Raw genomic sequence first — 26,197 nt, forward strand, 5'->3', positions numbered from 1 at the left:
TCAGCTCAGGTCATGATCTCACAGTTTGTGAGTTCAAGCCCTCATAGGGCTCCACGCTGACAATGCAGAGCCTGCTTAGAATTATCTGTCTCCCACTCTCTCTGCACCTCCCCTGCTAGTTCTATCTCTCTCAAAATAAATAAATAAACATTTTTTAGAAATGGAGAAAATAGGGGCACCTGGGTGGCTCAGTCGGTTGAGTGTCCAACTTCAACTCAGATCATGATCTCACAGCTCATGAGTTCGAGCCCCGCGTTGGGCTCTGTGCTGACAGCTCAGAGCTTGCAGCCTGCTTCAGATTCTGTGCCTCCCTGTCTCTCTGCCCCAACCCACTCACATTCTGTCTGTCTCTCTCAAAAATAAACATCAAAAAAAATCTTTAAAAGAAATGGAAAAATTAAATTTAAGTGAGATTCTCATCCAAATAAACTAACCTTTGAATATATCAAACCTCATCATTTTTATGAACAAATCAATGACATAATCTCTTTAAAAATTCTTTTTTTTAATGTTTCAAGTTTTTATTTAAAATCTAGTTATTTATCATATAGTGTAATATTAGTTTCAGGAGTAGAATTTAGTTATTCATCACTTACATATAACACCCAGTGCTCAGCACAAGTGCCCTCCTTAATACCCATCATTCACTTCCACCCACCTTCCCTCTAGCAACACTCAGTTTGTTCTCTATAGATGAGTCTCTTTTTTTCCCTTTCCCCTATTTTCATCTATTTTGTTTCTTAAATTCCACGTATAAGTGAAATCATATGGTATTTGTCTTTTCTCTGACCTTTTTTCTCTGAAAAAAAAAAAAAAGTGAAAGTGAAGAAGCTTTTTATCTTGATGAAGTCCCAACAGTTAATGTTTGCTTTCATTGCCCTTGCCTCAAGAGACATGTCTCGTAAGTTGCTATGGCTGATGCCAAAGCAGTTGCTGCCTGTGTTCTCCTCTAGGATTTTGATGATTTTCTGTCTCACATTTAGGTGTTTCACCCTTTTGAATCTATTTTTGCGTATGGTGTAAGAAAGTGATCCAGTTTCATTCTTCTGTACGTTGCTGTCCAGTTGTTCCCAACACCATTTGTTAAAGAGACTGACCTTTTTCCATTGGATAATCTTTCCTGCTTTGCCAAAGATCAGTTGACTATAGAGTTGTGGGTCCATTTCTGAATTTTCCATTATGTCCCACTGACCTATGTATTTGTTTTTGTGCCCGTACCGTACTGTCTTGATCATTTCAGCTTTGTAATATAGCTTGAGGTCCGGAATTGTGATGCCTCCAGCTTTGTTTTGCTTTTTCAAGATTGCTTTTGCTATTTGGGGTCTTTTGTGGTTACATATAAATTTTAGGATTGTTTATTCCAGCTCTGTGAAAAATGCTGGTGATATTTTGATAAGGATTTTATTAAATGTGTAGATTGCTTTGGATAGTATAGACACTTTAACAATGTTTGTTCTTCCAATCCATGAGCATGGAATGTTTTTCTGTTTATTTGTGTCCTCTTCAATCTCTTTCATAAGTTTTCTATAGTTTTCAGAGTATATAGATCTTTTACCTCTTTGGTTATGTTTATTGCTAGATATCTTATATAGGTTTTGGAATTGTAGTTACAGCTGTAAAAGGGATCAATTCCTTGATGTCTCTGTCTGCTGTTTCATTATTGGTATATAGAAATGCAACAGATTTCTGTACAATGACTTTGCTAAAATCGTATATCGGTTCTGGATGGTTGTTTTTTTTTTAGATGTTTATTTATTTTTGAGAGAGGGGGGCAGAGAGAGAAAGAGGGAGGGATACACAGAATATGAAGCAAGATCCAGGCTCTGAGCGGTCAACACAGAGCCTGACACGGGGCTCAAACCAACGAACCATGAGATTATGACCTGAGCCGAAGTCGGACGCTTATCCAACTGAGCCACACAGGTGCCCCAGTTCTGGCTGGTTTTTGGTGGAGTCTTTTGGGTTCTCTAGATAGAGTATCGTGTCATCTGCAAATAGTCAAGTTTGACTTCTTCCATTCTTTATATTTCCATGCTTTATATATCCATGCCTTATATTTCTTTTTGTTGTCTCATTGCTGGGGCTAGGAATTTCAAGACTATGTTAAATAACAGTGGTGAGAGTGGACATCCCTGCCTTGTTTTTGACCATAGAGGATAAACTCTCAATTTTTCCCCATTGAGGATTGTATTAGCTGTGGGTCTTTTGTATATGGCCTTTATGATGTTGAGGTATGTTCCCTCTATCCCTACTTTGTTGAGGGCTTTTATCAAGAATAAAAAGAGCTATACTCCAGCTCCCACTGATGGCAGTGAGCCAGCGAAGGCTCCCATTGGCAATGGAGACATCCCCAGCCAGTTTATACTAGTGATGGGCAAAGTGTGCACCCGGCTCTTGGTGTCCCGACCAGACCAGGAGAACATCACCAGTTACCTCCAGCTCACTGAAAAGTGCCTGACTCATGAAGCATTCACGGAGATGCAGAAGAAACAGCTGCTGTCTTAGAAACAGCAAGTGCTGAAGTTCCTCAGGATGGTCCCACACAAAGCCGCATTAGAGATGCAGAACTACCAGCAGCAGAAAGGCTGGGCATTCGGCTCCAACTCACTTCCTGTACCTGGGTCTGTGTGGATGGGGATGGCCGGGGGGGGACCCAGCGGTGGTTCCCCATGCCTCCCCAGGCCTTCCCACCTGGCAGGATAGGCCGTCTGAGCCCTTCAGGCATTGGGGGCATCTTTCCCCGACATGCCCACACTAGCCCCAGCCTTGGGAGTCAGAGCCCACAGAACCTGTGGTTTGCCAACTCCAGAGGCAGCAACAACATGTCTAGCCAGAGCCGCAGCTCTGTGCAGAGCACCCATTCTCTCCCTGTCCATTTCTCACCCCAGGCCATTCTCATGGTCCCTGGGCCTGATCACTCTGAAGTCTTTTTGTCTGACCATGACAGAACACACCTTGGGTGGTGAGCATTTCCTCTTTCCCTGACCCAGCTCCCACCTACCCAGGATCATTTCCACTTCTGAACTGAGCAACTCAGAGGATCCTGAGGGGTCCCCAGGGGAGCCCAGCCTCCAGGGAGGACCTGACTGGGATGACAGGCTACCTTATCTTGGGCCTCCCACCAGTTCCTGATCTTCCTCCCTTGCTCCCTTTCTCACCACAGATGGGACAGACAAAACCTCCACCATCTGATGGGACCCACAGCCCAGCGCACGCACATCTTCCCTGGGTGGTGGTGGAGGAGGGGAGGGCTAACCCCCAAAGGGCTTCTCCATGACAGTGAGAAGGTGAGCTGGCTCAGCTATACATGCTAGTAATTCTCTACCCTCTCATCCTTTTAACTTTTGTTTAACATTGGCACATGCCTTGCTCACTCCCAGGCTCAATGAGGGATCTCTGTGGAGGCTCAGGTAAGTAGGGAGCAACCAGGATAAAGGGGGCAGGGACCAGCCAGCCCAACTGCCCCTCCTTCCCTCCTTCATCCCCAACCTGGCCCCGTCCCAACCCTGCTCTTCCCAAGGGAGCAGCTTCCTCCTGTCTTGTGGGGCCTGCTCAGAACCATCTGACATTTGCAGAGAGAGAAGTGGGGTAGATAACCTGCTTTCCTGGATGTTATTTGAGAGGAGCTGAGGAGAAGGTGGTGGATGAGGGGAGGAGCCTCTTTCTCTCTCCTCGCCACTTTCTTCTCCTTCCCCATTCCCATCATTCCCCGAGGACAGGAGCCACCCTCCGTTCCCTCACTTCCTTTGTGTCCTGTTTATATCAGAGGTTGTCTACAATTAATTTCTTTGGCCTATTTAAGATGCATATTTATATAGTTCTTAATGGTTTATCTCTCTTATCATTCCATCTCATTTTTAGAATCCCCAGGCCTCTCTCTGAGCCAAGAAAGTGGCAGGGGAGCCTGAATTTTAGGAGGAGAAAGGGCAAAGCAAGACCCTCCTCCAGACCCCCTAGACCTTCCCCACTTCCCGCCCCTCCCCCAGCCCTGGCTCTCCAGATGCAAAGGTTGAAGGCCAGAAACTAGGGCAGCAAGTGAGGTCAGGAAGTCTGTTGCCTTAACATCCCCTTCCCACAACCAATACACACCCTTGTCCACTCCCAGGTCTTCTTGCTGAAAGACATGGGGGTAAAGAATAAGGGAAAGAGGATTGTTTGGCTTTTGGTTTCTTTCCCCACCCACTTTTCTTTGATCCTTTCCCCACCCCCTACTCTGTCATGACCTCACTTAAGTGGAACACTATATCATAACCCAGAGATTTGTCCCAGCCATGGAGTCATACAGACCCTCTGGTCTCTCTATTCCTGCTGAAGAGTTGTGCTGGAGCCCAGGTGGAGGGAGGGGATATGGGGGTTCAGGCTGTAGGGAATCAAGGGCCCCCTATTCCAACCCCATCTTCCTACTCAACCCACCCCCACCCCCCACTGGGACATTCTCAACATTTTCACACCAAAAAGTGGGAAAATGTTATTTTTAGGTATATTTTATGAATAACTTTCATTATGAATATGGTTGGTTACCATTGTATATGTTATTAAAGATACAAAATGTTGGGGGAAAAATGAATGCTGTACTTTGTTAGATGCTTTCTGGATCTATTGACAGGATCCTGTGGTTCTTTTCTTTTGTTAATGTGGTGTATCACATCTATTGATTTGTGAATATTGAACCACCCTTGCAACCCAGGAATAAACCCCATTTGATTTTGGTGAATGATTCTTTTAATGTACTGTTGGATTTGATATGCCAGTATTTTGTTGAGAATTTTTACATCCATTTTCATCATGGATATTGGCCTGTAATTCTCCTTTTTAGTGCAGTCTTTGTATGGTTTTTAAATCAAGGTAATACTGGCACTGTAGAATAATTTGGGAAGTTTTCCTTCCATTTCTATTTTTCAGGACAGTTTAAGAAGAACGGGTATTAACTCTTTTAAGTGTTTGATAGAATTCCCCTAGGAAGCCATCTGGCCCTGGACTTTTGTTTGTTGGGAGATTTTTTATTATTGATTCAATTTCTTTGCTGGTTTTCAGTCTGTTCAAATTTCCTATTTCTTCCTGTTTCGGTTTTGGTAGTTTATATGTTTCTAGTTTTATCCATTTCTTCCAGATTGCCACTGGACTTTTGTTTGTTGGGAGATTTTTTACTATTGATTCAACTTCTTTGCTGGTTTTCAGTCTGTTCAAATTTCCTATTTCTTCCTGTTTCAGTTTTGGTAGTTTATATGTTTCTAGGTTTATCCATTTCTTCCAGATTACTATTAGCATTATAATTTTTTATAATATTCTAATTGTTTGTATTTCTGTAGTATTGGTTGTCATCTCTTCTGTCTCATTCATGATTTTATTTATTTGGGTCCTTTCTCTTTTCTTTTTGATAAGTCTGGATAGGGGGTTATCAACTTTATTAATTTTTTCAAAGAACCAGCTCCTAGTTTCATTGATCTGTTCTACTCGGTTTTTTGGTTTTTTTTTTTAATTTATATATCATCTTTTTCTGCTGTAATATTTATTATTTCCCTTCTTCTGCTGGCTTTAGGCTTCATTTGCTGTTCTTTTTCTATTTCTTTTAAGTGTACGATTAGGTTTTATATTTCAGATTTTTCTTGCTTCTTCAGGTAGACCTGTATTGCTATATACTTCCCTCTTATGACTGCTTTTGCTGCATCTCAAAGGTTTTAGACTTGTCATGATTTCATATTTATTTGCTTCTATGTATTTTTTTTTTATTTCTTCTTTAGTTTTCTGGTTAACGCATTCATTCTTTAGTAAGATGTTCTTCAACCTCCATGTATTTGTGGTCTTTCCAAACTTTTTTTTTGTGTGTGTGGTTTTGACTTCAAATTTTCATTGTGGTTGGAAAATATGCATGGTATGATCTCAATCTTTCTGTATTTGTTGAGGTCTGGTTTGTGACCCAGTATGTGATCTATTCTGCAGAATATCCCATGTGCACATGAAAAGAATGTGTATTTTGCTGCGTTAGGATGAAACGTTCTGAATATCTGTTAAGTCGATCTGGTCCAGTGTGTCATTCAAAGTCATTGTTTCCTTGTTGGTTTTCTGCTTAGATTACCTGCCCATTGATATAGGTGGGGTATTATAGTCCCCTACTATTATTGTATTATTATCAATTAATTTATTTGTTTATTAATCATTTTACATATTTAGCTATTCCAAGTTGGAGGCATAAATATTTACAATCGTTAGGTCTTCTTGTTGGATAAATACCTTTATTATGATAAAGTGGTCTTCTTCATCTCTTGTTAACAGTCTTTGGTTTAAAATCTAGTTTATCTTGGGGCGCCTGGGTGGCTCAGTCAGTTAAGCGTCTGACTTCTGCTCAGGTCATGATCTCACGGTCCGTGGGTTCGAGCCCTGTGTCAGACTCTGCTGACAGCTCAGAGCCTGGAGACTGTTTCAGATTCTGTGTCTCCCTCTTTCTCCGACCCTCCTCTGTTCATGCTCTCTCTCTCTCTGTCTCAAAAATAAATAAACGTTAAAAAACAAATTTTAAATATAGTTTATCTGATATAAGTATGGCTACTCCAGCTTTCTTTTGACATCCATTAGCATGATAAATTTTTCTCCATCCCCCCACTTTCAATCTACAGGTGTCTTTAGGTTGAAAATGCGTCTCGTGCAGGCAGCATATAGATACATCTTTCTTGCTTTTTTATCCATTCTGATACCCTATGTCTTTCAATTGGGGCATTTAGTCCATTTACATTCAGACTGATTCTTGCTAGATATAAATTTAGTGCCATCGTATTACCAGTAAAGTCAATGTTTCTGGAGATTTTCTCAGTTCCTTTCTAGTCTTTGTTGCTTTGGGTTCTTTCCCACTTAAAGAGTCCCCTATAATATTTCTTGCAGGGCTGATTTAGTGGTCATGAACTCCTTCAGTTTTTGCCTGGAAAACTCTTTATCTCTCCTATTCTGAATGATAGCCATGCTGGATAAAGTATTCTTGGCTGCATATTTTTCACATTCGGCACATTGAATATATCATGCCACTTCCTTCTGGCCTGCCACGTTTCCGAGTAGAGATGTGCTTCTTCCCTTATAAGTTAGGGACTTCTTTTGCCTTGCTGCTTTTAGGATTTTTTTTATCTCTGTATTTTGCAATTTTGATTACAATATGTCTTGGTGTTGGCCTGGTTTTGTTGATTTTGATGGCAGTTCTCTCTGCCTCCTGGATTTGGAAGTCTGTTTCCTTCCCCAGATTAGGGAAGTTTTCAGCTATAATTTCCTCAAATAAACTCCATTTTCTCTCTCTTCTTCTTCTGGGACTTCAATGATACCAATGTTATTACATTTCATGGAGTCACTAAGCTAAACTTGCTTCGATGTTACCCTCTCTTAAGGATCCATATCAATTTTTCTATTTCAGAATGAATTTCACATTTCAAAACACATTTCGGAGGAAAGCTTAAAGTGAGAAGGAATGGGACTAAGTAAATTTTTACTATTAAACATAGTTTGAACACACAAAATGAGCTAAACATTTTACCAATATTTACCTGTGGTAGAGATTTCAGACATCCTTTCCTTTTTTCCTTCATTCACACCATAAATATTAAGTGATTACTCTGTGTCAACATTGTGCTAGGCTTCAGGATCTACATTCAACAAGGCAGACTCATTTCTTACCTTCACAAAGCATACAGTCCACTTGGGAAGATGCCACAGAGCTCCTATCCACCCCCTCCCAGAAGTGGTATTTTATGGTGATTAGCATTCATAATGAATAATTATGCCTTCAATTTTTTGACTCCCATTGCCAACAAGGAAAACTATGCTATTCATTTTGGGCTAGTCAAAGTTTGAAATAGGTAAGTCATCTGGATATTCCCAATCATCAAAAGCAGCCCCCATGGTTATCATTTGGTATATGGCACCACTTGGTGTGAAATGTGAGAAGTGCTACATGAAAATACTACAAGAAAATTATAGTTCTAATAGATTTACATGGATTTTCAGTGTGACCTGGTAAGACTGCCATAAAAGTAATCAAAAACATAGTTTTGTTTTTTCCCCTCCACAGTGGCTACTATAGTTATCTTACAAATGGTAGGCTTTCAGGGGCGCCTGGGTGGCGCAGTCGGTTAAGCGTCCGACTTCAGCCAGGTCACGATCTCGCGGTCCGTGAGTTCGAGCCCCGCGTCGGGCTCTGGGCTGATGGCTCAGAGCCTGGAGCCTGTTTCCGATTCTGTGTCTCCCTCTCTCTCTGCCCCTCCCCCGTTCATGCTCTGTCTCTCTCTGTCCCAAAAATAAATAAAAAACGTTGAAAAAAAATTAAAAAAAAAACAAATTGTAGGCTTTCATAAATGCTTGTTAATTGAATAAATAATTGAACTTAAAGTCCAAAGACACTCTAATGGAATACAGATTTTAATAGATTCTGTTCTTTGGCCTCAGACCACAATGAAGGGAATGTATAAATTCAGCCCGTATATCAGTCAGTGATTATTGATGAATTACTGATTCTTCAATAACAATCCCAAAGCTTATCAATTTCATACAACAAAATTTCTTGTTCATGTCATGTCTGTTATGAGTGCTGATAGCTCTTCAGTCAGAGGAAGGGGAGGCTAGGGAAGCAAGTGCTAGAAATGAAATGCTTCCACCTAGAAGTAACACATAACACTTGTACAGACATCTCAATGGCCAATGCACATCATGTGGTTCTACCTAACTTTAAACAGGGCAGGGAGTATAATCTCCTGTATGCCTGAAAGCAGAGAGCACCAGACATTGGATATTGTGCAACAATAGTAACACCTTCCGCAAATCTATACAATCAATGAGTTTTCTTCCTAGGGACAACAAATATACCTATTTACTGGGAAAATGCTTCCTCTTTGTCATCTATTAATCTCAATCTCCCTTAATATGGTTCAGTCTTCAGATCTTTGCAGGTATATATGTCTGAGTTTAAATCTATCAAATGGATACAACTTTTGACCTTCATTCCCAGATGCTGTAAAGTCAGTACTCTAGAAAATAAAAAGTGCTGTACAGTATACAAGTTATTATTAATATTATAATAAGGAAGTCTAGTCGGATTTTATCATTCATTAATTTGTCCATTCCATTAAAGAAAAAATAAAGACTAATAGCAGTTGAAGATTCAGCACTGAGTGGAAAAGTTTGATAGCCGAGCAGAGAACTTGATCCAGAATACAGTCTAGGTAGACTCTCAGTGATAAGGTTCAGGGAAGGGAAGATGGAGTGTCTTTTAAAGCTAAAAGACTGTCTCTGTTCCATTTTAAGAAAGCAGAGTGTGAGTGGGCTGACTACGTACATCTGGTTGCTGGTTTTGAAAGCATTGGGCTGGGGCGCCTGGATGGCTCAGTCAGTTGAGTGTCCAACTTCGGCTCAGGTCATGATCTCGTGGTTGGTGAATTCAGGCCCTGGGTCGGGCTCTGTGCTGGCAGCTCAGAGCCTGCAACCTGCTTTGGATTCTGTGTTTCCCTCTCTCTCTGCCCCTCTCACACTAGCATTCTCTCTGTCAAAAATAAATAAACTTACACAAAAAAAGCACTGGGCTGGCTGTTTAGAGGACCTCTGTCTCAATGGTTCAAAATTATGGAGTCCAGGGGCGCCTGGGTGGTGCAGTCGGTTAAGCGTCTGACCTCAGCTCAGGTCACGATCTCGCGGTCCGTGAGTTCGAGCCCCGCGTCAGGCTCTGGGCTGATGGCTCAGAGCCTGGAGCCTGTTTCAGATTCTGTGTCTTCCTCTCTCTCTGCCCCTCCCCCGTTCATGCTCTGTCTCTCTCTGTCCCAAAAATAAATAAACGTTGAAAAAAAATTAAAAAAAAAAAAAAAGACAAAATTATGGAGTCCAGTTGTCTCTATTGGGGATGTAATGTCCCTGACACTAGGCTATGGCATACAGCTGCCTCATGTCTGAGTCATAAGTATGTCACTCGGTCAGGTCTGCACTAGCATCAGCAAGCTAGGTGGCCAGGACAATAAGTTGAATACCTAGATTCTCTACCTGCCCCATCCTTTTAGACCAAGTAAGGCAACCTGTCATATGGTCCCATAACATTTTTCACTTACTTTATATAAGTTTAGTCATCACATTCTAGTGCCATCTAATTGCCTATCTTCCCTACTGTACTATAAAGAGCAGCAAGGCAAGCATATGTCTATCCGGATCACACTGTATCCCTAGTACCTAGTATAGTGCTGGACCAAAGGTATATGTGCAGTGAATATTTTACCTAAAAAATGAATGAGTTGGGCACCTGGGTGGCTTAGTCGGTTAAGCATTTGACTTCTGCTCAGGTCATGATCTCACAGTTCATGGGTTCATGCCCCACATTGGGCTCTGCATTGATGGTACAGAGCCTGCTTCGGATTCTCTGTCTCCCTCTCTCTCTGGCCCTCCCTACTCTCTCAAAAATAAATAAATATTTTTAAAAAAATTTTTTAACATTTATTTATTTTTGAGAGACAGAGCATGAGCAGGGGAGAGGCAGAGAGAGAAGGAGACACAATCCAAAGCAGGCCCTAGGCTTTGAGGCGTCAGCATTCAGCCCGATGCGGGGCTCGAACCCACAAACTGAGATCATGACCTGAGCCAACGTCAGATGCTTAACCGACTGAGCCACCCATGCACCCCATAAATAAATATTTTTAAAAAAAGAAAACATTTACTTTATTTTTTAATTTAGATCCAAGCTAGTTAACATACAAAAATAAAACACTTTTTTTAATTAAAAATGAATAAGGGTCTATGCAAGACACTGCTAAGCAGGGAGATGGAGCAGGCTGGAATATAATACAACCAGAATTCAAAGTCTATGGAGAAACAATATGATAAACAGGGGTAAAGCCAATGTTTGTGAGAAAGGAAGTTTATGCAAATTGGGGGAGCCAAATTAAGAAAAAGAATATAAAATTATAAATACAAAATGTGATTTAATTTAAATACAAAATTACACAAGAATATAAAATTACAAATACCTCATTTTGGAGGAGGCTTATGCAATTGAGGGGACTTGAGGCTTAAGCATTGTTTCCTTCACAGTAAATGCATCTCTGGTGTAATTGGACCAATGTACCAAATACTGTTGAGTCTCTGAAGAGTGATAAGATATCCCTGCTAGGGAAAGTCAAAGATTTCACAGAATAGATAAACTGTGAGCTTGATCTTACAGACAGAAACAAGGTAAAGAAATTGCTGGTAGAAAAAACATGCTGAACCACACAGGCAAGAAAAGCTAGAGCCTGTCTGTGAAAGAGTGAAAAGCCTATTTGCTAGGATGGGGTTGGGTGGGGAAAGCCTTAGGATAGTGGCTCTCAAAGCATGATCCTAAGGTCAACAACATCAGCAGCACTCAGCTCCAGCCCAGATTTATCCAATGAGAAACTGGGGCTAGTGCACAGAAACTTATAGTATGACAAGACCTGCCAGTGATTCTGATGCAGTTAAAGTTTGAAAACCAATGCCTTAAGAAGTTAATTGAGCATCAGATGAAGCTACTCTTACAAATTTAATTTCAGTCTGCTATCCAAGATGGAAAGAAATGTGAAAAAAGTATTATGACAGAAAGAGGGTGAGAGAGCTCTCTTCATCTCACACCCCAAAATAAATTACAAACTAAAAAGCTAAAGTAAAAAATGCAACTAGATATTGGATAGAAGAAAAGTTTATTTCAGCATAAGGCCAATAATAGAATCTATAAAGGAAAAGATTAATAGACACGATTTCACAAAAGTTTAAAACATTTGCACCATTAACAAAATTGAAAAGCAAACAACAAACTAGAAAGAAATATATGCAATATGTATCTCAGGTAAAAGGCTAAAAATTTCCATTTTCTTTAAAAAGATAAATAGCCTATAAAAAAATGGACAAAGAATACCAACTGCAAATTCTCAAGAGAAATATAAATGGCCAATAAACACGAGAAAACATTCAAGTTCACAAAAATATATATATATAAATTAAAATGGAATACTGTATTTTACTTAGCAAACTGGCAAGCATTTTTTAAAATAGAAACAACCTAACCATCCACTATTTAACTGTATGGTTGCTTATAGTAGAATTCCAAGGTGCCATTAACATTAATAGCGTAAAAAATATTCATGCCATATTTGAGTGGGGGGAAAAGCTCTTATAGAATAACATAAACAATAATATCCAAATTTTTAAAACAAATTCTAGATGGATATAGATTTTTAAAAAATGTACAGCTCTTGAGCAAAATGTTACCATTAGTTAGCTCTGGGTTGTAGGATTATGATACCTTTTCCTTTTGTTACTCATAGCTTTCTAATGTCTCTATTATGGAATAAAGATGTATGCCTTTTCTAATCAGGAAAAAATTAAGCTGTGCTACAAATGTGATTTTAAAAAGTTGGAAGAAAGGATGATTCAATAGCCCTTTAGTCAAAATTATAGATCGCAAACTCTACAACTTGGTACTTTTTTGAGATCTGAGGATTTCATCCCTGCCGCCACCACCCTCCCTTTAAAAGGAAGGAGCGGAAAAGGGAGAGGCAAAAAATGAAACTGGAAAACATACTCCAGCTAATCAAAGAACATCAAGTAGCCTCTGCCTTGTGATTATGCTAAAGGACATGTAAACATTGTGATGCTCTTATTTACTTCTCTGGTTAAGGGAAAATCATGTGGGTTTGTTTGTTTGTTTGTTTAAGTAATGCGCTGAAGTGGGGGGGTGGGGTTTTCTCTTACTGCAAAATGTTTTGAAATAAAACTTCAGCCTAAAATGTAATGATTTCGTTTGGCACAAGGCTAAGCGTGAGCAAAACAGTAACTTAAAATGGTCCCATACCACCCCCTTGTGGCTTCCACTGTGTCACATCCGGAAACAGCCCAGCCAGAGGAGAGAAGGAGGCATACTGTTCTTCATAAATTCAACAAACATGTCCATTCCCTATTCGGTGGCAGGTACTAACTATACTAGGATTAAAAGATACCACTAAAGCTCTTCTTACTTTATTCAGGCCATGGCTGCATTCGTAAACATTCACTTATTTGGGCTGAGCATACACTTAAAAGTTGAGGTCATAAAAATTGAGCCTCACAAACTGTCTCTTTAAAATAAGGCTTTATCTTCTGGGATACAGCTGGAGGGATCGGAGTAAGGTCTGTGATTATTACTCTCCAGCGTTTGGTTGGGTAGCATGTGGTAATCAGAAAAAGCACAATGGCCATGGATGAAAAGACACAGATTGCGGCCCTAACTATCCGAGTGACCTTGAGCATGTGATAATCCACATGGGCCTCATTCATCTACTTAACAATTATTGTAACCCGGGTGCTGAGGTTACAAAAATCAATAAAATCTAGTGTCTAGTCCTTTGCTTTTCTAATTTGTAAATTGGGACTGACAACTTCAATTTACTATTAAAGATTAAACATATGACCACACTTATACAGAGATCATTTATGAAACCGTGTTCACAAATTTACTTATGCTTGTTCAATTTAATCCTCTCTACATCTGCTCCTAGAAGCTCACAGTCGGAAAAAGAATTAAATAATCAAATCCAATCCCCTATTATTTCACATTCATTCCACCGGGATTTCTTGAATCAAGGCTTCCCACTAAAGCCTAGTAACGACTCATCGATCTTCAAGATTTTCACCTTCTTGCCCTGGTAAACAGCATCACAGCCCTGCGTAGTTCTTTGAATGGGCCTCCGTAAAACCGTGACTCTGCCGTCTCCCTTTACATACGCAGCAAGCATCTGCCACTCTGGGGGTTGAAATGCCATTTGCCACGCCTAACCCGTCCCAGACCACTCTAGCACGCCCCCTGGAGGAGCCGGGTGGGAAAGGGGCCGCTGGCAAGCTGCGCTTCTCCCACTTCTCTAGCGGCGGGAGAAAGGGCTGAAAGCCCGCCCGGGGCGGGGGGAGTCCCCTTGGTGGCCTCGTCGGGAGCAATTCTAGGGAGTGGAATCACCCGCTCCGCATGGGAGGGGCGGTACCCCGTCCGGAAGAAGCCTGCGGCGGCGCAGAGGTGCCAGCAGGGGGCGCGGGCCGATGGGCCACCCCCGGGGCCAAAGGCCGGTGGTCCCTCCCAGGTCTGGAGTGCGGCGTGGCCTCGCAGCCGGATCTCCCCCCCCCCCCAGCCCTCCCCCATCTCACTCTCACCTAGTCACCTCCCCGCCTAGTCGGCGGGCCCCTGAGGTGCGCGGCGCAGGCGCGGAGCGAGGCGGTGAGTGCGGCAGCCAAGGCTGGGCCTGGGGCCTGGCGGGCAGGGCGTGAGGCGCGCGGGAGGGAGAGGGGCTGCCCTGCAGGAGCGCCCGGGAGCGCGAGGGCCACAGTGGCGCGGCCCCTCCTCCCGCGCTCGGGCGCCTTGGCCGCCGCCGCCTCGAAGCTGCGCCTGGGCTGGCCGGACAGGCCCCGGGGTCCCGGTGAGTGTGAGGGAAGAGCGGGCCGGCGGTGTGCGGACGCAGCCTCCCACGCGAGAGGACATGGAAGACCGGACGGTGTCTTTTAAACTGAAACCCTGCCTCCGTTTTATGGCGGGATGCCGGCCCCTCCCCCATCCCGAAGGCAGTTCCCCCTCCCGGGGAGGACGCCTAGGCCCCCTGCGGCTCTTTTCCTTATGGCGCCTTTGGGGCCGGGGTTTGGGAGTCCCCGCTGGTCACCCGGCTCCTGTGGGCCTGGCGCGTGGCACGGGCGTGGAGGCGGCTGGGTCCCGGAGGCTCCTGCGCGGCCTCTCCGACAGTCGTGTCCTACGGCGGCTGGGCTCCCGCCCCCGGTCGTGCGGGGCGGCTTCGAGACCCTCTGGCGGCGCATCCCTTGTTCGCCCCGAGCCACAGCCGCAGAAAGCAGGCGTTGGTTCTGGCGCTCCAGTCTCCGGGCGGTGGCCTCGGCCCCTCGTTAGGGTGCTTATACACCCCTTTGGTTTTCTTTTTCAGCATAACCTGGGACGCAAGTAATTTGAAGCAGTTTCTCTCTTTACAGAGAGATAAATTTGTATTTCAGGAAAGACTGACACTCAAGTTGGGCACACAGTTGGTTCTAGTTCAAAGACTCTCCCGAAACATTTTTATGTTTCAATTCTTTTAACATCTGGAGCTTATATACTTATTTTGAAATGAGGCTAGAAAAGAACTTGCTGTTAAAATGCTGTTGTAAAAATAGAGCTTTTGATTGTAAATACTTGCCTTATTTTTGTATCTGCTAGAGAATATTTACACTGAGTGAAAGGCCTTAAATGTTGGTCTTTTTGATACAGGTACTAACTGCCTGTTAATGTGGTGTTTTGTACATTCTTATTGAAAAAAAAATGACAGGTGGAAAGAGGCTGATATGTATTTTGTAAGTTGCTTTTAAAAAAATTGTTTCATGTGTCAAACATGAAACATATACATTTTTACAAAAATGTAAAATGTTTATATATACCTTAACATAGGGAAATGCCTAGATGTCTATACCCCAAAATGCTAATGGTTTTTCTGGGTGAAGAGATTCTAGGTGATTTAATTAACTTGGTTTCTAAACCTTTTCTTAATTTTCCTGCAGTGACATGTATTACATGTGCAGTTTAAGTGGAGAAGAGGGAGTGAATGATAAGTTGCATGTGATTCAGAATCTTACCCATGAGAGGAAGACTAGTGAGCAAATGTTTATGTGACATCTCTGAGTAAAAAGCCAAACTTCTTCATCAGGGTAGTTATGTATATAAAAAGTCCATAAGAATATTTGCTGAAATGAAGGATGGATAGCATTTTTGGTTTTGAGTAGGCATCTTAGCATCCTGCCAAAGTGGGGGGGTCTGATAAATGTTTGGATATTGTTCAGCCCTGAGTAGGAGTCAGACCTTTCCTGATCAAGATGATCCTCTTCCTCTCACCTGAATCCATGCCAGCTTGCAACATCAATTTTAATGCTATGCTTGGTTTCCTTTCCTTACTTTTTCATTCTTCTGGTTGGAAAGAATTTGAAGTGTATTCTGAAATTGCAAGAAGATACTATAATGTTTGGCTGACAGTTTTATAGCATTTAAAACATGAAGTGTGATGCTCTGGGCTTTTTAAATTTTAGAAGCATACAGAAGAGGTATTAGGAATAAGTCTTGAAATTTTAGTTTATTACATAATCGGAAATTTTTGATTTTTTAAGGCACTTGACTGGGAAGGGTTCAAGGAATGCTGTTTGTGGTAGGTGAGGCATGACAGATAGATAGATAGATAGATATAATAGATAGATATTTCTATAAATCTCACTGTTGTCTGTTTCTTTGGGTGATTTCCTTCCCTTCCTCCCGTTGGTGGCTAAGTAAGAACTGGAACCAAGATGTAACTTACTGGTAATAGTGATTAGCAATGAAAATTACTTACACAGAGTTAGCTGTTCAGAACTCAGAAGGCATGCTTTTTCATCTCTGGGTCTGCAACTTAGATGACTTGACTTTCCCTGAATCTGTTTCCTCATCAGTAAAATAAGATAGAGAAATGTTCAGTAAACTAAAAAGCACTCTTAATACTGTGTTATCACATCACCTGTAGTGCTAATTAATACACCCAGAACCTAGTGAAGCAGCAGACAGTATGTACACTTATCATTAGAAATGAGATGGTCTCACTAATGGTACCAAGTTCTACCTGCTATATATATTGCTTTGATGGTAAGAAAAGCAGCATGTAAAGCTGGCGGAGAAAACTTCAATATCTTTTTCTGACATTCCTTACTTGCCCATTTCTACAGTGAAGGAACACTAACCTGAAATGGAAGAGGTAGTTGTGATTCTGACACTAATCTGTTACTTGAATTGGGGTGATCTCTTTATTTCCCTATTTGTTTTCAAAGCATGTGCTTTAAAATTTGATCTTTATTCAAATTCCAACTCTACCAGTTATTAAGAATTGTCTTTATTGGGGCGCCTGGGTGGCGCAGTCGGTTAAGCGTCCGACTTCAGCCAGGTCACGATCTCGCGGTCCGTGAGTTCGAGCCCCGCATCAGGCTCTGGGCTGAAGGCTGGAGCCTGGAGCCTGTTTCCGATTCTGTGTCTCCCTCTCTCTCTGCCCCTCCCCCGTTCATGCTCTGTCTCTCTCTGTCCCAAAAATAAAAGCCGTTGAAAAAAAAAATTTAAAAAAAAAAAAAAAAAAGAATTGTCTTTATTTAATCTTACTGTGCTTCAGTTTCCTCATCAATAACAAGGGGTAAATAATTTTGAGAGACTGTTGTACATTTATCATGTTATAGGATTAAATAAGATAAAGTAGGTGCACAACCTGTTACGTGATTGGTGCTCAGTAAGTGGTCATTGTTCTTATATTGTTGGATAATCTATAAGGACTTAAACAGTTTGAAGTCTGATTTGGTTTGCTTTCATTCTATTTGCTTTCATTATGGCTGAATAAAGTAGGCTGATTTATATTCCTGTTTTGGTGTTAAAATATAGCTATAGCATTAGAAGGTAAGTTTATTTCAGAGAAATATGACACATATATATTTATCAATTTTTAGTGTTTATACAGTATATCCAAAAGCTTATTTATACTTGAATTATTTCCATATAATTTTCCAGTTAATTAAAGACCTGGTGCCATTGTATTCTTGAGTCTCAGAAGTGAACTACATTTTTGCTTATATGACTTTTGTTGTGTATTTTGCTACAGGCTATTTTTTTACCATCTGTGAAAACTTCCCTGTAATTCATTTCTCCTCACCACAGTATTAAGAATTATACCAAGTAAGTGGAATGTGGCAAAACCAATTAGTCAATTTTGTAACAGTCTGTGGAAATTCAGTCACTTAATGATGATTTGATTAATTGTTTGAGTAAATGATTAATTATTAAATGATTACTACCTGTTTTGTTCTCAGTAGAGTGTTGAATGTGACCTTACAAGTAAGAAAAGGATTTTTTCTTGAAAATTATATTCTGAGCTTCTATGTGATGAGTATATTTTTTGAAAGTCAGGAGATAAAGATTTGTGACAGTATTTTTTGAAGGCATTATATCCACCTTTAGATTGAAAAGTGTATCAAAATATTCTCAGTTGTAAGAAATGGACTTGTTTTATTCTTAACATGGTATCATAAGAGCAATTTTTTTTAAATAAATCTAAGAGTACGGCTTATTGTAATTGTCCAGTATTCACAATTACATCAACATTTGAAATGGATTTCTCAACCTCACCAAGAGAAAAAAGAAAAAAAAACGCAGATATTGGTGTCCTACTTTTAAACTTGATCAGAAAAATAAATCCAAAATACAAATGGAGGCATTATTTAACATTTCTCTTAGGAAATAGATTTTCAAGTGGCACACACATTTCTTATTGCCAATAAATTCTTTGGTTAGGTGGAATTTTTATAAAATATTAACAGTCTTTATTTTTGATACTTTTGTTAAATTTTTCCATTTTCAGATTGAAAAGATATGAATGAATATCCTAAAAAAAGAAAAAGGAAGACATTACACCCTTCTCGTTACTCAGGTCAGTAGACTTTTAAAGTTGGGCCATGGATTAATTCCCATACAATTGTATTCTTGCCCATTTTCTCATAAATGGATCAAATAACAGTTAAATATCTGGGTCCGTTTTCAGGTAAGAGAAAACTTTAAATTCTCTGAATATACATTGTTCATTGTCTACCATGTGCTAGGCACACATCGGAACTTTACAAACATTATTTAATACAATTTAATGGTTGATAGATACTTAAAATTAGATACCCAAGGTTGCATGCTTATACAGCATAATTGAGATTTGTCTGTGTGATTCCCAGACTTGTTCTTAAGGCACAACATTAACCTTGGTGGGAGATATTTTGCATGATTGCAGAAAAAAATGTTTTATCCTGTACATTATTTTCAGAAATGTGAACTTCCATTTTGATTGTATTATTTTAGATCTTTTGGTTGAGGTTGGCTCTGCTGTCTTGGCAGCAAGAGAGGTCTTAAGAAGAGAAGTCTTTGTGACCACATGTATTTGAGACAGTCTCTAGCATACCTGTTAACCCACCCAAGCTACACATTCTTCATATCTGAGAAAATTAAATCTAGTTCAGTGCTTGCCAGCTCATCCCAGACAAGACTTGAAATGACTCTTCAGAAGCCCTAACTGATCCTCAGACCATTTCCCCTATGCCTTGGGTTTTGTCGTCACTATATGGCAGATCTTGGTAGTTAATTCAATGTTTTTTGCAGTTAATGCATTATCACATATTTATAATTTGTGGAATTCTGACTGTAAGGCAAGTCTATTTTTGTGTGCTTCAAGGTGTTATATTATAAATTGTGTAATTTGTGGTTCTTTCAAAGCTCAGTTCAGTATCAGGTCTGAAATGTAGAAGCTTTCAGAATTAAGGGAAATGTTAATACTTTATTACAAATATGAAAATTTCAAATATGAAAATATGTTGGATAATGGGATGGCTGTTATTAAGTGTATGTATGTTTACCTGGAATTTGTAAAATTTTGCTCTTATGTTCAGATTCCTCTGGAATAAGCAGAATTGCAGATGGATTCAATGGAATTTTTTCTGATCATTGTTACAGTGTTTGTTCTATGAGACAACCAGACTTAAAATATTTTGACAACAAAGGTATATCTAATATTTTCCAAAATATTCTTTAAGTTGCTTTTATGTATTTGTATTTCTTTGAAAATGTGGGTGAAAATGATGATTTCTAAGTGGGCAAGTGTTTAAATTTGTTTAAATGTAAGGAAACAATTTTTTGTAAGAAAACAAGTATGTGAATTTTTAATTTTTAATGTTATTTCAGACCTATAAATAAAAAGCACATTCCCCTAAGTCCATTTTAGGTGGCTAGGAGTTGATGGCAAAGTGAGACCAATCCAGAGTTGGAAGGATTTATGAAGAAAGGTTAAGAATAGTATTACATACAGTTCTTCCACTTAGCTGTAGTCTAGAGGGCTAATGGAAGGAAGAAACAGGGTGAATGATTTAGTGTTTTTCAATGTTGCATCTTCCATTGAGGCTTTTCTAGAGCATTGGGTAAATGACAACAACTTGCATTTGTTCTTTCTTTGCAACCATCAAAACTGCCAGTTTCCTTGAACTCCTCTCATAGACACAGAAACATAAATTTTTAAAAAACATGAGGCGTTGGAGACATCTGTGTGAACTCCTGTTTGGCTTAATAGAGACATAGATGGTTACATACAGAGATATTTATAGATATGTCTCTGTATATCTGGCAGTGTACACACATTTTTGGTCAGTTAGCTGAGAGGGCCTAAAAGAAATGACACCCCAGTAGGAGTGAGCACACCAGTGCCCAGATTTTGGTTTCTAAAACCATTCTCCAGTAAAAAGAACTGGTACTTAGAGAAATGGCTGATTCTAGTTCTGAAGCAGGAAATATATGAGACTGGAGCATTTTGTAGTGCCAGAAAATAAGGAGGTACTCAAAACACATACACACACAATACAGGTATGTCAAAGAAACACAGGGGCTGACTGAAAGAGCGCCCAGCAGCCAAAGCTGAAACAATTAGAGAGGAAAAAAAAAAAAAAAAAAAGAATTATAACCCAAAGTATAAAATAAATACACATGAGTTCATACTGATATGACTGATATGACTAAGTAAATAAGAAAGAAATCTTTTTTTTTTTAAGTTTATTTATTTATTTTAAAAGAGAAAGAGAGCATGCATGGGGAGGGGGAGAGAATCCCAAGCAGGCTCTGCACTGTCAGCACAGAGCCTGATGTAGGGCTCAAACTCAGGAACCATGAGTTCATGACCTGAGCTGAAATCAAGAGTCGGATGCTCAACCGACCAAGCCACCCAGGCACCCTCATGTAAGAAAGCAATCTATACAGAAGAATTCCAAGTTATTTATATGAACACTCCTCCCTCAAGGAGGTGGAGCATGACTTCCCACTCCTTAAGTAAGGACTGCAAGCAGGGACTTCCTTCCAAAGTAAAAGAGTGACTTTACAGCAGAGAAACCTGCTAAATACTACTTCAACCAGGTAATCAGTCTATAGTAATAAATCATGTTAATAGTGTGTACCCTTTATATGATGTGGTAAAAATGGTAGTTTGCCTCTCTGGTCTACCTCCAGTAACCCATAATCCCAGTCTAATCATGAAAAAAACAACATTTCATTAATGGGACATCCTACAAAATACCTGACTTGTACTCCTCAAAACTGTCATGATCATCAAAAACAAGGAAAGTCTGAGAAACTGCCACAGCTAACAGAGGCCTAGAGAGAGATGACAACTGAATGTAATGTGGAATCTTAGGATCTTGGAACAGAAAAAGGACATTAGGTAAAAACTAAGGAAATCTGGATAAGTATGGACTTTAGTTAATACCATCTTATCAGTATTGGTTATTAATTGGAACAAATGTACCATCTTTTTGTAAGAGAATAGAGAAACTGAATTCAGGTTATGTGGGAATTCTGTGTACAATCTTCTCAAATTTTTTTCTGAGAACTTCTAAAAATTTAAAGTCTATTAAAAACAACACTGACATGATGTTGAAGCCCAGCTTTTTCTATTGACCTGTATTTCAGTTTCCCCATGCTAACTTTAAAACATTGGGGCTGGGCTAAGGGAATAAAGGTTTATTCAAAGTCAGAAATTTAAACTTAAAATTCCTAAGCAACTTTAAAAAGTAGATTGTAGTACAAATGGGGCGCATGGAAGCAAAAGCAGTTGCTTGATTGGACAGATTTTTTGGGTATCTGTGGTATATGGATAACATCTCTTTTCCTGGCTAAATCTAAGTCCTTTAGTTCCTATCAGAATTCAAAATTATATTGAAAACGCTTAGTGCTTTAGTAATAATTAATATTTAATACTTTGGTATAAATAATAAGTATTTTTCCAAATCTCTTTCTACAGATGATGATTCTGATACAGAGACATCAAATGACTTGCCAAAATTTACAGATGGGATCAAGGCCAGAAATAGAAATCAGAACTACCTGGTTCCCAGTCCTGTACTTAGAATTCTAGACCACACTGCCTTTTCTACAGGTTAGGGAAACTAGTTAATAGCATTTATTTATTTTATATACATTAATAAAATGTGTAAAATAAATTTTGTACCAATTATTTATTTAATAGGTCTTAGTTAATGATAATAATAGACTTATTACATTTTTTCAGAAAAATCTGCTGATATTGAAATTTGTGATGAAGAGTGTGACTCACCTGAATCAGTCAACCAACAAACTCAAGAAGAGAGTCCTATAGAAGTTCACACCGCTGAAGATGTTCCAATTGCTGCAGAAGTGCATGCAATTTCTGAAGATTATGATATAGAAACAGAAAACAATTCCTCTGAGAGTCTCCAAGACCAAACTGATGAGGAGCCGCCATCTAAACTTTGCAAAATTCTTGACAAGAGCCAAGCTTTGAATGTGACTGCCCAGCAGAAGTGGCCTTTACTGAGAGCTAATAGCAGCGGCCTCTATAAATGTGAACTTTGTGAGTTCAACAGCAAATATTTTTCTGATTTAAAGCAGCATATGATCCTGAAGCATAAGCGTACTGATTCAAATGTATGTCGAGTATGCAAGGAAAGTTTCTCTACCAACGTGCTTCTGATCGAGCACGCCAAACTGCATGAAGAGGATCCCTACATTTGTAAATACTGTGATTATAAAACAGTGATTTTTGAGAACCTCAGCCAGCACATTGCAGACACCCATTTTAGTGACCACCTTTATTGGTGCGAGCAGTGTGATGTACAGTTCTCCTCAAGCAGTGAACTCTACCTACATTTCCAGGAGCACAGCTGTGATGAACAGTACTTGTGTCAGTTTTGTGAACATGAAACAAATGATCCAGAAGACTTGCATAGCCACGTGGTAAATGAACATGCATGTAAATTAATTGAGTTAAGTGATAAGTATAACAATGGAGAACATGGACAGTATAGCCTCTTAAGCAAAATTACCTTTGACAAATGTAAAAACTTCTTTGTATGTCAAGTATGTGGTTTTCGGAGTAGACTTCATACAAATGTTAACAGGCATGTTGCTATTGAACATACTAAAATTTTTCCTCATGTTTGTGATGACTGTGGGAAAGGCTTTTCAAGTATGCTAGAATATTGCAAACATTTAAATTCACATTTATCTGAAGGGATTTATTTATGTCAATACTGTGAATATTCAACAGGACAAATTGAAGATCTTAAAATTCATCTAGATTTTAAGCATGCAGCTGACTTACCTCATAAATGTAGTGACTGCTTGATGAGGTTTGGAAATGAGAGGGAATTAATAAGTCACCTTCCAGTCCATGAGACAACTTGATTATTTTCTTTAACTGCCATAGTATTAATGTAAAATAATAAATTTGACTTTTGGAGATGTTAAAATAGATGATTTTAAACAACTTATGAGAATCGTCTTTAACAAGTAAGATTTTTTTTAATTGTCCCATTTTCTTAGCATTGCTACATTTTTCATTACATTTATAATGGTATCCTAAATGTGGTATTTTCAATGCAGGTAGTTCATAGTTTTAACCACTATTGGTGTCGTCTTGTTTCTTACATAAGCTCTGATTTCATGAATTGATGAGAAAGAGATATACTAAAGAAACTAGACCACAGTTTTCCTTCTGTAACCATGAGTGCTATTAACTTTTTTAAACTCAAGACAAGCTCAGTTTTTTATATATAAAGTCATTAAAATGAAACGTAACATACAATTAAGTCCACTGATACTCCCATTAATAAGAACCCAGACTCTCCCTCTTGCATGCCCCATCAGGAATTATCCTCAAGGCTGTCAGTGGACTCTCCATCTGTGTAATTCTTTTAATAACACTAGGAGGCAAATGTTACAATAGGAAGCGAAGATCCAGTTTTGTTGGCAGTCTTTATTTTATTCTGTTTCAACCCCTATCCATGAGTTAAATAATTTAAGATAGGAGTGAGGAGGAACTGGTAAGGGCATTGACAATAAAAAGTAACATTTTGTAACTCACAACCTGTTCACAATTTATTTTAAGTTATGCAACAGCAAAGTCAGCCCAAACTTCCGATGTCAAATCATTTATTGACTGAGAAAACCCACTGTAGTGGGTATATTAACACTGTAGTGTTAACATAGAATTACGAAGATCTGAGAGATAAGGTGTTCCTGGCCTTTCTTCTTGGCTTGTAGATGGCGGTCCTTATTCACGTGCTGTTCTCTTTGTGTACAAGTCTGTCTCCCAAATTTCCCCTTTTATAAGGTCACCAGTCATAACTGGATTAGTGCTAACGCTAATGATCTTATTTTAACCTAGGAAAGACCTTATCCCCAAATAAGCTCATATTTTGAGGTACTGGGGCTCAGGACTTCAACATATGAATTGGAGGATGGGAGGAAGAGACATAACAACTACAATTCAATAGCAGCTTCTTAAATAGCAGTATCACAAAAATAGAATTTTGTCTATCATTGGACTCCAATAAACACTGCTGCTAACAATATTCTTGTTCAGGAATATTGATATAGTTGAAGAGACCAATTTACAACATATGGTTCTCCCACTACAAGAACCATGGAAATGTAGCCTATTTTGAGAATGGTGGCAGCAACAAGTTTTTTAAAAACCATTTTTATCTCTACAATTGTCATATATTGTATAGTTATATTCCTAGACACTCATCTGATTGGAACATTCAGGTAGGGTTACCTGATAGAAATGTTTCTTAGAAGACTTAAAATCATAGTGGTTTAAACAGGCAGGGAATCTTAGAAACCATTTGGTGTAAACCCTCCAGTTTTCTATTGTAGAAATAGGCCAAGGTCACAACATCAGTTGTAGCAGACAGGAGTGGAATCCAAGTTATTTGGCTTCTAGTCTAGTGTTGTTTCCATTACACCATGTTACATTAAGATCTAAGGTTTGTCCTTGGTGTGTTTTCCATGACTACTTAGCCACTCGGCTACCTTCTTGGTAATTCTGTTTTTATGCTTTTTTGATATACATCCAGCTTCAGGAATTTTATTTTCAGGAAACAAACTTTAAATAAGTAATGCCTTGGTGGGTTGTTGTTTTTTTTTTTTTTTCCTCAGTTCTGTATTTTACTGCTTTACATTTGATCACATTAGTAATCAAAGTGATTGTAAGGAAACCTCAGGAAATATTAACCCAAGTTTTATAACCATATATAATTTTGTACTTTTTGATGAATCTGCAGCTTAAGGCCACATCTCACTGACAGTTTGTCCAATAAAAACTTTTTACTTTGACTCAGCTTTCAGATAAGTTGATGACACCACAAATTGCTTGGATAGCTGGTCTAGATTTCTAGCTTAAAAAACTTCTTTGTAAAAACAACCCTACTTAAAAAGAAATTTTTCTCGTTACTCTGGGTTTTTTCTCCTCAGAAACAATTCCACTGATCTCTTTTGTGATTTGAACCACATTTCAAGTCTAAGAATACATAACTGATAATGATGTTTATTAGCACTACAATAGAATTCTTGGCATCAAGAATTCTTGGCAGTAGTGTTGGGCCATCTTTTTTCTTTTTTTTTTGTCTTCACGTTACTATTAGTTATTACTTATGAAATTCCAAATTTCCCCTGTACTCCAAAATTTGGAAGTGATTGTGCACTACTCAAAAGCTTCTCTTTCTGCCTGCAAATTTGCCAGTTTTACCGTTTAAAATCACCTGTCTTTGGTTTCCTGTGTCATCACGTATTAACCAGTTTCTCCATTTCACAGGGCCTATAGCCTGTTAGGTGATTGCTGAGTTGTTGGCAGGTGTAATATATACAAGTTTTTATTTTTTGGTTTTTTTTTTTTTTCAATAGACTAACACTGTCCCTAATTTTTAAATCTGATTTGCAAAGCACTGTATTACTTAATTTCTGGCACTTTACCATTAACCTTACTTTGCTTGTTTTTGTCAGTATAACTACCTTTTGCAAGAAGTTTATTTCTCAAACTACTATGATTAGTTTTTTAGTAGAATTTTTATGTCTAAAAGCACTACAAGCTATAATTTGAAAAAGCTAATAAAAATGAAATGGCCATGGGGTGCCTGAGTGGATCAGTCAGTCAAGCATCCAACTCTTGATTTCGGCTCAGGTCATGAGTTTGTGAGTTCAAGCCTCGTGTTGGGCTGAGCATGGAGCCTGCTTGGGATATTCTCTTGTCTCCCCTTCCCCGCTCCTCTCTCTGTTTCTCCCCCACTCATGTTCACTCTCTCTCTCTCTCTCTCAAAAAAAAAAAAAAAAGGCTTAAAAATAAAT

General features: G+C 39.3%; 1 protein-coding gene and 1 pseudogene across 3 annotated transcripts; both read left to right on the top strand.

Annotated features, from left to right (window-relative positions):
- Positions 1-2,134: 2,134 nt before the first annotated feature.
- Positions 2,135-2,985, top strand: LOC121034227 (protein Smaug homolog 2-like; annotated as a pseudogene).
- Positions 2,986-13,883: 10,898 nt separating this feature from the next.
- ZNF639 (zinc finger protein 639) lies at positions 13,884-25,189 on the top strand. 3 transcript variants are annotated; one of them, XM_040480814.1, is made up of 6 exons: positions 13,884-14,069; positions 17,619-17,692; positions 18,375-18,443; positions 19,444-19,554; positions 21,834-21,968; positions 22,101-25,189. In XM_040480814.1, the coding sequence occupies exons 3-6, from the start codon at positions 18,386-18,388 to the stop codon at positions 23,252-23,254; spliced, it is 1,458 nt and encodes a 485-aa protein (XP_040336748.1). In that variant the 5' UTR covers positions 13,884-14,069; positions 17,619-17,692; positions 18,375-18,385; the 3' UTR covers positions 23,255-25,189. The 3 variants fall into 3 exon arrangements, with proteins under 3 accessions (XP_040336748.1, XP_040336747.1, XP_040336746.1); XM_040480813.1 differs by lacking the exon at positions 13,884-14,069 and adding an exon at positions 14,088-14,203; XM_040480812.1 differs by lacking the exon at positions 13,884-14,069 and adding an exon at positions 14,275-14,402.
- Positions 25,190-26,197: the final 1,008 nt, after the last annotated feature.

The sequence above is a fragment of the Herpailurus yagouaroundi genome, unplaced genomic scaffold (assembly GCF_014898765.1).
Source record: "Herpailurus yagouaroundi ecotype Mexico unplaced genomic scaffold, PumYag 159, whole genome shotgun sequence".
In the NCBI taxonomy this organism is placed as follows: Eukaryota; Metazoa; Chordata; class Mammalia; order Carnivora; family Felidae; genus Herpailurus; species Herpailurus yagouaroundi.

Bases quoted from the DNA above. Each gene is read 5' to 3' on its own strand.
- ZNF639 (XM_040480814.1), top strand. From the start codon at position 18,386: ATGAATGAATATCCTAAAAAAAGAAAAAGGAAGACATTACACCCTTCT. The intron at 18,444-19,443 runs GTCAGTAGACTT...TCTTATGTTCAG, and splicing joins ACACCCTTCTCGTTACTCAG to ATTCCTCTGGAATAAGCAGA. The intron at 21,969-22,100 runs GTTAGGGAAACT...ACATTTTTTCAG, and splicing joins CCACACTGCCTTTTCTACAG to AAAAATCTGCTGATATTGAA.